Below are 13,117 nucleotides of genomic sequence, written 5' to 3' on the forward strand. Positions count from 1 at the left end.
GGCACTTTTGTAGAAAATCAGTTGACCGTATAAGGTTTATTTCTGAGTTCTCTATTCTATTCCGTTGGTCTGTATGTCTATCCTTATCCTAATACCACATTGTTTTGATTACTGGAGCTTGTGGTCATTTCTGAAAGTGGGAAATGTGAGTCTTCCATCTTTGTTCTTTTTCCAAATTTGTTTTGGCTATTCATGTTCCCTTAAAATTCCAAATGAATTTTAGGGTAGGTTTTTCTATTTCTGCAAGAAAAAAAAAAAAAAAACACCACACCATCGAGATTTTGATAGGGATTGCAGTGAATCTGTTTATCATTTTGGTTTGTCGTCTTAATAATGCTAAATCTTCCAACCCATGAGCAAGAGATGTCTTTCAGTTTATTTAGATTGTCTTTAATTTCATTCAGCAATGTTTTATACTTTTTTAGCATACAGGTCTTTCATTTCCATTAAATTTTTTCCTAAGTATTTTATTCCTTTCAATGCTATTTTAAATAGAACTGTTTTCTTAATATCCTTTAGAAATTATTCATTGCTGGTGTATAGAAATACAACTGATTTTTGTATGTTGATTTTATATCCTTCAACTTTGCTCAGTTTGTTTATTAGCTCTATCAGGTTTTTTGTGGATTCTTTAGGATTTTGTACATAGACGATCATGCATGTCATCTGGAGAGATAACTTTATCTCTTCCTTTCTTTTTTTTTTTTAAAGATTGGCACCTGAGCTAACAACTGCTGCCAATCTTTTTTTTATTCTTCTCCCCAAAGACCCCCAGTACGTAGTTGTATATTCTAGTTGTGAGTGCCTCTGGTTGTGCTATGTGGGACGCCACCTCAGCATAGCCTGATGAGTGGTGCCATGTCCGCCCCTGGGGTCCGAACTGGTGAAAGCCTGAGCTGCTGAAACAGAGCGTGCAAACTTAACCCCTCGGCCATGGGGCTGCCCCTTATCTCTTCCTTTCCTATTTGATTCCTTGCTCTGTCTTCCTTCCTTTTTCCCTTTCTTCCTTTTTTTATCTAATTGTTTTAGCTAGAATTTCTAGTACTATGTTGAATAGAAGTGGCAAAAGTGCACATCCTTATCAGTCCTTCACCATTGAGTATGATTTTAGCTGTGGGTTTTTCATATGTGGCCTTTTTTGTGTTGAGGAAGTACCCTTCTATTCCTAGTTTATTTAGTGTTTTTATTGTGAAAGGGTATTGGATTTTGTCAAATGCTTTTTCTTTCTTTTTTTTTTTTTTAAAAAGATTTTATTTTTTCCCTTTTTCTTCCCGAAGCCCCCCAGTACATAGTTATATATTTTTCGTTGTGGGTCCCTCTAGTTGTGGCATGTGGGATGCTGCCTCAGCGTGGTTTGAAGAGCAGTGCCATGTCTTCACCCAGGATTTGAACCAATGGAACAGTGGGCCACCTGCAGCGGAGCACACGAACTTAACCACTCGGCCATGGGGCCAGCCCCTCAAATGCTTTTTCTGCATCAATTGAAATGCTTTTTTTCTATCATTCTGTTCCTGTAGTGTAATACATTGATTGATTTGCATGTGTTGAACCACCCTTGCGTCCTGAGGATAAATCCCACTTGGTTGTGGTATATAATTCTTTTAATATGTTGCTGAATTTGGTTTGCTAGTATTTTGTTGAGGGATTTTGCATTTATATTCATGGGGGATACTGGTCTGTAGCCTTCTTGTAGTGTCTTTGTCTGGCTTTGGTGTCAGAGTATACTGATCCCAGAATGAGTTAGGAATTATTCCCTCCTCTTCAGATTTTTTGGGAGACTTTGAGAAGGATTGGTGTTAATTCTTCTTTCACTGTTTGGTAGAATTCACCAGTGAAGCCATCTAGTCCTGGGCTTTTCTCTGTTTGGAGATTTTTAATTACTAATTCAGTCTCCTTGTTATAGGTCTATTCAGATTTTCTGTTTCTTCTTGAGTCAGTATTGAGTGTTTCCTTTCTTCTGCCAGCTTTGGGTTTGTTTGCTTTTCTTTTTCTAGTTCCTTAGTGGATACAGTTAGATATTGATTTGAGATTATTCTTTTTTAATGTAGGTGTTTGCAGCTGTATGTTTTCCTCTGTGTACTGCTTTCGCTGCATCCCATTAAGTTTCTTATGTTGCGTTTTTATTTTAATTTGTCTCAAGGTATTTTCTTTTCTTTTTTTCTTTTTAAAGATTTTATTTTTCCTTTTTCTCCCCAAAGCACCCCGCTACATAGTTGTATGCTTTTAGTTGTGAGTCCTTCTGGTTGTGGCATGTGGGACGCTGCCTCAGCGTGGCCTGATGAGTGGTGCCATGTCTGCGCCTGGAATCTGAACCGGCGAAACCCCAGGCCACCAAAGCAGAGCACACAAACTTAACCACTCGGCCATGGGGCCGGCCCCCATCAAGGTATTTTCTAATTTCCTTTGTGATTTCTTTTTTGACCCATTGGTTGTTTGAGTGTGGTATTTAATTTCCACATATCTGAATTTTTCAGATTTTCTCATTTTACTGATTTCTAGTTTCATTGAATTGTGATCAAAAAAGATAATTTTTATGATTACAATCTTTTTAAATTTATTAAGAGTTGGTGCTCTGTCTTAAAAAATGGTCCATGTGCACTTGAGAAGAATGTATTCTCCTTTTGTTGGATGGGTGTATTCTGTATACAGACAGTCCCTGACTGACGATGGTTCCACTTAACAATTCTTTGGTTTTACAATGGTGTGAAAGTGATATGCATTCAGTAGAAACCTTCAAATTTTGTATTTCAAATTAGTACTTCAAATTTTGAAGTTTGATTTTTTTCCCTGGGCTAGTGATATGCAGTATGATACTCTCTCATGATGATGGCCAGCAGCAGAGAGCCACAGCTCCCAGTCAGTCACACAATTATTAATTAAGTCACACAATAATTAAATAACTGATACACTTAGAAGCATTCTGTACCCATACAACCATTCTCTTTTTCACTTTTGTTACAGTATTCAATAAATTACATGAGATATTCAACACTTTATTATAAAATAGATTTTGTGAGATGTTCAACACTTTATTATAAAATAGGCTTTGTGTTAGATGATTTTGCCCAACTGACTAATGTAATTGTTCTGAGCACATTTAAGATAGGTTAGGCCATGAGCCAGCCTGGTGGCGTAGCAGTTAAGTTCGCATGCTCCACTCAGTGGCCAGGGATTCACTGGTTCAGATCCCAGGCGTGGACCTAAGCACCACTTATCAAGCCATGCTGTGGCAGGTGTCCCACATGTAAAGTAAAGGAAGATGGGCACAAATGCTAGCTCAGAGCTAATCTTCCTCAACAAAAAAAAGATAGGTTAGGCTAAGGTATGGTGTTTGGCACGTTAGGTGCATTTTTGACTTAAGATATTTTCAAGTTACAATGGTTTTATTTCAATGTAACTTCATCGTAAGTTGAGGAAGATCTCTGTGTCTGTTAGGTTTCATTGGTTTATGGTGTTCAAATCTTCTATTTCCTTATTAATTTTCTGTCTGGTTGTTCTACTAATTCTTGAAAAAAGGGTATTGAAGTCTCCAACTATTGTTATAGCACCATCTATTTCTTCCTTCATTTATCTCAGTTTTTGCCTTATATATTTTGGAGTTCTGTTGTTAGCTGCATATATGTTTATAATTAATGTATCTTCTTGCTGGATTGTACCTTTTATTATATGTAATGTCTTTCTTTGTCTCTTGTCACCGTTTTTGACTCAGAGTCTATTTTGTCTGACAATAATACAGCCATCCTAGCTTTTCTTTTGGTTATTATTTGCATGGAATGTCTTTTTCTATTCTTTTACTTTCAACCTCTTTGTGTCTTCATATCTAAAGTGAGTCTTTTGTAGAATGTGTATAGATGGATCAAGTTTTTTTTCTAATCCGGTCTGCCAGTCTTTTTGCCTTTTTAATAGGAAAGTTTAGTCCATTTACATTTAAAGTAATTACTGATAAGGATTTACTTCTGAACTTAGCTGTTTGTATGTATATTTTTTTTTGTTCCTCAATTCCTCCATTACTGCCTTATTTTGTATTTAGTTGAATTTTTATGGTGTATTGTTTTGTTTCCCTTCTTTCCTTCTGTATATGTCCTACTTTTTTCTTAGTGGTTACTTTGGGGATTACAATTAACATCTTAAAATTATAACAAGCTAGTTTTAATAATACCAACTTTATTTCAGTAGTATCCTGAAGCATAGATACTCTGTTATACATATAGTCCTTCCCTTTTATATTGTTACTGTCACAGATTACACCTTTATATATTATGTGTCTGTTAACATAAATTTATAAATATTGTTTCATGCATTTGCTTTTGGAAAAAAAGTTAAAAGCCAAATGTGCAGCGACTCTGGCTTTCACATAGACCTCTGCGGTTAGTGTTCCCGGTGTTCTTTGTTTCTTCATATGAATTCAAGTTACTGTCAAGGTCTTTTCATTTCAGCCTGAAGAACTCTCTTTAGCATTTCTTATAGGGCAAGTCTACTGGTAACGAGCTCCTTCAGCTTTTGTTTATCTGAAAATGTCTTAATTTCCCCTTCATTCCTGAAGGGTAGTTTTGCCAGGTATAGAATTCTTGGTTGACAGGGTTTTTCTTTCATGGCTTTAAATATATCAAACCACTGCCTCCTTGACTCCATGGTTTTTGGTGAGAAATCAGCTGTTAATCGTATTGAAGAACCTGATTTCCTTTAGTTCCTTGTCTGTGGTTTCCTTTAGGTCATTGAGTATATTTAAGACAGTTGATTTAATGTCTTCGACTAGTAATTTCAGTGTCTGGGCTTCCTCAGGGGTAGTTTCTGTCAAATTCTTTTTTCTTGTGAATGGTCCATATTTTCCTGTTTCTTTGTGTGTTGTATAAGTTTTTATTGAGAACTGGACATTCTGAGTATGCTTTTTTCCTTATTGAGGGCTAGAGGTATCTGTGACTTATCCTAACTATTTTTCCAATGTGTGTGTTCCTTGTTGTGTATAGTCACTGATGTTTCTGTTTCATTATTTCTGTGGTCAGCCAGAGACCTGGCCAAGATTTCTTTAAATGTCTGCCTCCACAAATGAAAAAAAAGGGCCCTATTTCTTTAAATTTTCCAATAGCTGCTCCTAGGGGAAGCCACTGCTGACAAGAGGGCCAAAACCGAGGCAGGTGTGTGCACCAGGCCCTCAGGTCATTGCCAGACCAACCAAAACACACAACCCCAGTTTTTGGAGAACAAGGTCCCCACTGCCTGTCCTGGCCTCAGCCATCTGCTCCAGGAACATGGACTGCTATCTACACTCCTGTGATGGAGCTGAGGAATGGGGGGTGGTCATTGGTTGGCACCTTCTGCTTCCTTGTGGAAGATCAGCAGCTTATCCCTTCATCAAGCACTCCCCTGGTTGATATAAGAGTCTGATCAGGTCCAGACTTCAAAATACTTGGTTTCCATCTTCCTTTCCATCTTATTGGTTGCTTTGGTGGAGGAATTGATCCCTAGACCTTCCTACTATGCCATTATGTGTGATGTCACTTCCACTTATTTTTAAAACATCTTTTGCACCTTTATTTCTTATCCAGTCATCCAGGTGGCTCCCATTTTATAGTTATTAAACACATATGAAAGAGGGTGATGTATTAAAGATGTGACAACGTTGTAAAAAGCAGAGGTTTTAGAGTCAAACGAATCTGTATTTGCATCCTAACTCACTGATTTACTTGGGTAAATCTGAACCTCTGAGCTTCATGTGTCAAAAGTATGTCATAATAATACGAAAGGAGGCATGTAAAAGTGTTGTAAGTGCCAGCGTTACACCAACATTAGTTGATGCTCTGTTTTATCATCAGTTGCTAAGCACTTATTGCCAAAAATCTTATTAGAGTCTTTACGTACACATTCCCAGCAAGAGTTCTGTAAAATAAATATTTATTGTTTTTTACAGAATATGTAACTAAAGGTTAGGGAGGTTTTAACAATTTTCTTGAAGTAGAATCAGGAGTCAAACCCAGGGCTGTCTGACTCCAGCCCTTGCGTATAGCCATTATTCCACACTGCCTCTCATCTGGGTCACAGCGTCTGATTTTAAGGTCTCTTATTAATGCGTTTTCCTCCTTTAGGAGTCACATGCCATAGGAAAAAAGCCTGAAAATCCCGCAGACATGATTGAAGAAGGGGAGCTTATCCTGTCTGTGAATATCTTGTACCCTGTTATTTTTCATAAGGTGAGTAGTAAAATCTTTTGAATTTCACAGATAATATGAGTGACTTTTGTCAAAGCATTTGATTATTTGAAGAATCACCTTCCTTGGGGACTCAAAATAAATGCAGGCATATGCTATCTTATCTGAAATGCTGGCTGTAATTTTGGGTTGTTTGTTTTAATAATGAATATCATAAATAAGGTCAAGTTTCAAATAATCTCTTGATAAATATGATTTTGATTATAGTGTTGGAATATATACTTGATTTCTGCACTAGAAGCAACTGAAAGTATATATAAATCCACAATGATTCTAATTATATGAATCCTTAAGGGTTTTTTGCAGATTAGGTGACTGGTGAAGGAGTAGGGTGACCTTTGCTCATCAGTTCATAATACTTGGAAACTTAGTGAACTAGCTAAAGATGGTGCTTCTTTGATGAAAATAAAGAAAAGTAACAGGTCGAGGGTATCCAGGAATTTCTTAGGAGTATCTAATAAAAAGAACTCTGTCCCAGCCCAGAGGGAATGTATTCTTGATTCCCCAAATAGATGTGTCATAAACCTTGATAAGGTTTAATTGCAGTGTTACTATACATAAATTCCACTTGTGAATAAATAGGCTTTTATGAAGCATCTGGGATATAGTTAGTACCAATTACCTTGTTTGATTAAGAACTCAGATTATCAAACAAAACTAAACTATACTAAACCAATAAAACTGAACCTCTGGATTTATAACCTGAGGGTAGCGTATAGATTGCTTGATTTCAATGAGGTAACTTCCAGGAAATTTTAGAAGACAGTGCTGCAGATGAAGTTATATTCTAAAGGCTCTTTAGGCTAATGTCATTTTTAGTAGCATTTTGATTGTAAAGTTTAGCTCAAACTAAAAAAGTTCTGTTGCCAAGTATCTTAGTCTGTTCCAGCTGCTGTAACAAAATATCACAGACCAGGTGGCTTATAAACAACAGAAATGTATTACTCACATTTCTGGAGGCTGGAAGTCCTAAGATCAGGGTGCCAGGATATCAGGTGAGGGTGCTCTTCCATGTGGCAGACTTCTCATATGGCAGAAGCGGTAGGAGCTCTATGGGATCTCTTTTATAAGGGCACTAATCCCATTCATGAGGGTGCCACCCTCATGACCTAATCACCCCGAAGGCCCCACCTCCTGATACCATCACGAATTGGGCATTGGGATTCCAACATGTGAATTTTGGGCAGATGCAAACATCCAGACCATAGCAGCGAGTGTCTCAACTGTACCCATGTACCCAGGTGACTGAGTGCCAACACTAGAGGCTAATGCTGTTGAAAGAAGTTTTTTGGCTTTTTTTTTAAGATTTTATTTTTCCTTTTTCTCCCCAAAGCCCCCTGGTACATAGTTGTGTATTTCTAGTTGTGGGTCCTTCCAGTTGTGGCATGTGGGATGCCGGCTCAGCATGGCTCAATGAGCGGTGCCATGTCCATGCCCAGGATTCGAACTGGCAAAACCCTGGGCCACCAAAGCAGAGCGTGCAAACTCAACCCCTTGGCAATGGGGCCGGCCCCTGAAAGAAGATTTTCATTACTTACATTTCCTGAGAGGAGGGGCTAAGCCACACTGTGCAGGGCCACAGGGAAGCACAAGTGTCAGTCGAGAGGCAGCAAGGATCGAGGGAAAAGCACAGGCCACAGCCTTTATTGGGGTTTTTTTGAAGAAAGGCAAGGTAGGACAGGGTCAACAGTTTAGGATTGGCTAGTTTGAATAATTCCAGTGGGCTCTGGGGTATAGGGGCTGTCCCTAGTTGCCTGGTACCTGGCTCTGGATTGATTTAGGACAAGGGGAATGTTGGCTTGGTGTGTGAGAGTTAGATAAAAGAGGTGGTTTCAGAATATAGGCTCTGGGGCTGGCCCCGTGGCCAAGTGGTTAAGTTTACACGCTCTGCTTCATCTGCCCAGGGTTTCAGGGTTCAGATCCTGGATGCGGACATGGCACCGCTCATCAAGCCATGCTGAGGCCGTGTCCCACATGGCCCGACTAGAAGGACCCACAACTGAAAATATACAACTATGTACCTGGGAGCTTTGGGGAGAAAAAGGAAAAATAAAATAAAATTAAATTAAAAGAAATAAAAAAGAATATAGGCTCTGGATCACAGGGGAGATATAAACAACTTTGACCATTAGTTTGGACCTGTAATTAATGGATGCAAAGTAGACAAATAAGAATCTAAGAAAATGCAGAACACCAAAATGAGGATAACTTAAGAAAACTAGTAACTTTTGATTTGGTCATATCAAGTTTTATAGTTGAATTGCTTTGTCTCTAAGTGAACACTTATTTACCATTTGACTTTTAGCACAAAGAACACAAACCATATCAGACGATGCTGGTATTGGGCAGTCAGAAGCTTACAGAACTGAGAGATTCAATCTGCTGTGTCAGTGACCTCCAGATTGGTGGGGAATTCAGCAACACTCCTGATCAAGCCCCTGAGCACATCAGTAAAGTAAGATGGGTTTTTTTTTACCCCCATAAAATAAGAGAAAATTAAATAATAATAAGCTAAGGAGGTAGTGATTACTCTAGCAGGCTCGTAAATATTCCAGGAAATGCTTTCTTCTTCTGTGCCGTTCCATCATGCCTATCTCTTCCTCTCTCTCTTTTTTTTTTTTTTAAAGATTTTATTTTTCCTTTTTCTCCCCAAAGCCCCCGGGTACATAGTTGTGTATTTTCAGTTGTGAGTCCTTCTAGTTGTGGCATGTGGGATGCTGCCTCAGCATGGCTTGATGAGCAGTGCCATGTCCGCACCCAGGATTCGAACCGGCAGAACCCTGGGCCGCTGAAGTGGAGTGTGTGAACTTAACCTCTCTGCCACGGGGCCGCCCTCTCCAGACCATTATTTTAAGTACCTACTGGACATTTCCACTTAACCTCAGTGCTGCCTGGCATTTTTACTGCACTTCTGTTGTGGATTCACGCTGCCACTTTTCAAGGCAACTCTTTTATTCCTTCTGAAACTGCCAACATCTTTTCCTCATGGCTTACCTTCAGCTGAAACCCTTGCTGTTTATTTCACTGAGAAAATAAAGTTATCAGAGAAGAATTTTCCGTCATCTCTTACCCATGTTTACCCATCTACCCATCTGCCGGTACACATTGCTGCCCACTTGTTACAATGGATGGACTAAGCCTGCTCTCTAAGGCCAATCTGTATGTCCACTGGACCCCATCCCTGACTGCACAACCAAGGACTTTGTTCTCGTAATTATCCCCTCTTGTTCCTGCATCATCAGTTTTTTCCATTCTGTTGGCTATCCCATCTATAAACAGATGTGCTGGAATATCGTCCATCCTGAAACCTCCTTTTAATCATGTGTCTTCACCTACCAGCTTGTCTTTCTGCTTCCTTCTCAGCAAACTGACTCAAGAGTTAATAATAGTTAATAATGAATCAATAATAGTACCTAAATTCAGTTTCTCTTTTTCTCCCCCCACTTTATTTTGCACTCAGTTTTGTTCCTGCCACTCCACCAAAATCACTTTTATTGATGCCACGATAGATTGTTAGCTTTTATCTTTGATGTCTCATCAGCTTGTGACACAATTGAATATTCCTCCTTCCTCAAAACACTTTCTTTACTTGGCTTTTAGAACATTATACCCACCTGATTTTCTTCCTATCTGACTGATTTAATTCCTTTGCTAGATGCTTCTCATCTTCCTGATTTATGTTATTAAGCCCTATGAATCAATCCTCAGACCTCTCCTCTATAGATACTCCCTAGGTGATCTTGTCCAGATTCATAGCTATAAATACCAGGACTCCCAGATTTATATCTCCAATTTCAACATCTTCTCTGAACTCCAGACTTAAATATCCAACAGCCTCCCTGACATTCTTTATTAGATGTCTAATAGCCATCTCAAATTAATATGTTGAAAAGCAAACTCTGGATCTCTCTTCCCCCTCAAATCTATACCTTTCTCGGTGCTCCCATCTTAGTAAATACGCCCATTCTGCACCTGCTTACTTAGACTAAAACCTTGATGTCATCCTTGCCTCCTTTTCATCCCACATTGAAGGCATCAGCAAGTGCTTTGGCTCTACTTTCAAAACATATTTAGGATCTGCCCATGTGTGTGATCCTTAACTGGTACCGGGCTGGTTAACCCACCATCATCTCTTGCCTGGACTCCAGCAGCAGCCTATTGACAGTCCTCCCTGCTCCCGTCCACCCTCCTAGTTATCCACTGTGCCAGCCAGAAGGATGCTGTTCAAGTATCAGTCAGATCTCCAGAGGCTTCCTCTAATATCCAGGGTAAAATACAGAGTCCTTATTGTGGTCTACAAACAGTCCATTATCTGGCCCTTTCTCCCTCCTAACTTCATATCCTAACACCTTCTCCCTCAGTTGTTGCCTTCAAACCACATTGCCCTTCTTGCTGTTTTTCATGTATACGAAGCAGGCTCCTGCTCGGAGCCTTTGTATCTTGTGTTCCCTCGCCCTAGAATGTTCAACACCCAGATATTCAGATGGCTCATTCCTTTGTTTCTTCCTGGTCTCACATGTTGCCTCAACAGAGAGGTCTTTGCATACAGCATCCAGATTACAATTCTCTTCCCCTGTCAGGCTGTATTTTCCTTAGTAGCACTATCACTACTTGACATCCTGTATTTGTCTGTCTTGCTTAACTTGAACATAAGCCCTACGAGTGTAGGGACTTTGTTTTGCTCAGTGATGTGTTTTTATTGCTATGCTGATGTGTGGCACAGAGGAAGCACCCAATTATTTGCTGAATAAAGGAATGAACCACAGATACCTCAAGCTCAAGGTTTAAATTAATATGAAACTCATTATTCTGCCATCTCCCTTTTTCTTCAGATGACACTCTCCCTTTTCATTCCTGTTTATTCTGCCTTAATAGCTCCAGATTGTGTTTTTTCCATTGTCATGTGCTTTACTTCAGCTTCTCGGCATCTTCTTCTGAAACTATTGTAGAGACTTCCTAACTGGTCTTCCTTCCTTTAGAGTGTCCTATACATGCCACTCAAGATGTCTTCCAAAAACAAATCAAACACTAAGAGTGAACTCTGAGGTAAACTGTGTACTTTGGGTGATTATGAGGTGTCAATGTAGGTTCATCCTTGGTAACAAATGTACCATTCTGGTGAGTGATGTTGGTAATGGGGGAGGCTGTGCATGTGTAGGAGCAGGGAAATCCCTGTACCTCCCTGTCAATTTCGTGGCAAACCTAAATCTGCTTTAAAAAAAATTAAGTCTTTAAAGAGCAATCAATCCTGCCATTCTCCAATCTAAGAATCTCAGTAGGTCTCCAGTGCCTGTAGTCGACTCCTTAGGCTGATTTATAAGACCTTTTGTAATGATGAATCCCAAGCTAACTTTCTATACTATTCACCCCCTACTTTTACACCTTAGGCTCCTGCCGTGATAAATTTGTTTCTCTTCCTCAAGCAGGCCATACTTTTTTTTATGCTTCTGAGTGTTTGAACATGGTAGGAAGCCCTTTCCCTCCCTCCATCTGGTGAGTTCATGTTCATATTTCCAAAGCCAGCTCAAAACTCATTACATGAAATTTTCCCTGACTCTCCTCTCCTCCTGGCTGTGGCACCATTTCATTTGTCCACTTTGGAGCTTATAATAATATGCTGATACTATTTGATGTCTGTCTGCCCACAAGGCTGGCTGTGTTTCACTCTTTTTGGTGACTGTCACGGAGGCTAGCATCACTCACATAGATGTCACTTAAATAGTTTTTGAGTTATGTTGAAAATGGTTTTAAGATATTTGGGTTCTTTAGGTTTGCCATCCTAGTGCTCTTGGAGATAAAGATTAGATGAAAGAGAAATATGTGGAGTTTCAAGGCTGTATGCAGACCGGGAAATAAGAGATTTCTCTTTTCTTTTAAAGGAGAAGTAATGTTCTGCAAAGTTTCTCAACCCTGCAAAAAAAAGTGTAACTATAAACTTTATAAAATCAGTTTAATAAGAACAATCTGAGTTCATCCTCCTCGTTCCAACCGCGTCATCACTTGCTCAAGGCGGTTTGAGTCATATCTGGGAATCAGTCTTAGCTCCAGGAACCCTGGAGAGAGTTTTAAGCAGCTGGGTTAGTTTATTGTGTTTGTACATCAGTGATGATGCCTTCAGCAAAGCTTCCTAGGCAGGGGGCTGGATGACTCACAGTCGGACTTTAAAATATTTACCCATCTGCTGTTTTATTCTTTCTGTCTCTTTCATCTGTTAAACAATATCCTCTGATTATTGAGCACTTACCATGTGCTAGATGTACAATACGCTGTCTCTGGAAAGAATGATCACCATTTTACAGGTAAGAAGAAGATGGGGCGGAGCATTGTCATGAGGTGCCTGTGTTCAATAAGCAGTGGCGGAGGCTGGATCCAGACTCTTGTCAGCTCACCTTCAAAGCCCCATGTGCTTTCTGTGCCGTGTTAGCATTATGTCTGGTTTGCGATGTTTTTCCCCACCCTTGTTTACTGAGCGGAAACTTGAGCTGTGCTGTGATCAATGACGAGCTTCTAGTACATGGACTTTGTGGAAACTTTGCCTGTTCAGAGACTTGCTTTATTTGCTTCCTTGTTCTCCAGCTGTTTTAGAAAGGTGAACCCATATAAGTAAGTGAAATTTTGCCGATGCTAACAGTTGTTTGGCCCGTGAAAGATTTTTATTTCGTTGATTGGTATTTTTATTTTATGATGGTTTTTTTTTTTTAAGTTTTGCCTTGCAAAATGTTAAACACACACACAAGAAAGAGAATAGTATAATGAGCCCTTATGTACACATTACCCATCTTCAACAGTTCTTAGCATTTTGCCAGAACTATTTCATCTCTTCACCTCATGCCATTGTCACATCTAACAAAATTGAAAATAAGTCCTTAAGTCAGAGTGCTTGCTTTGACAGGGAGATATTTGGCATGTGT

The 13,117-nt window shown here is 39.4% G+C and overlaps 1 protein-coding gene across 2 annotated transcripts in view; it reads left to right on the top strand.

Moving 5' to 3' along the window:
* Window positions 1–13,117, top strand: part of SNAPC3 (small nuclear RNA activating complex polypeptide 3) — a 41,232-nt gene that overhangs the window by 15,211 nt on the left and 12,904 nt on the right. For both annotated transcript variants that reach the window (XM_044757061.2, XM_044757062.2), the window contains exons 4-5: window positions 6,084–6,188; window positions 8,512–8,661. In XM_044757061.2, the coding sequence (XP_044612996.2) occupies window positions 6,084–6,188; window positions 8,512–8,661 (255 nt within the window). The remainder of the gene's footprint in view (window positions 1–6,083; window positions 6,189–8,511; window positions 8,662–13,117) is intronic.

The sequence above is a fragment of the Equus asinus genome, chromosome 23 (assembly GCF_041296235.1).
Source record: "Equus asinus isolate D_3611 breed Donkey chromosome 23, EquAss-T2T_v2, whole genome shotgun sequence".
Lineage (NCBI taxonomy): Eukaryota > Metazoa > Chordata > Mammalia > Perissodactyla > Equidae > Equus > Equus asinus.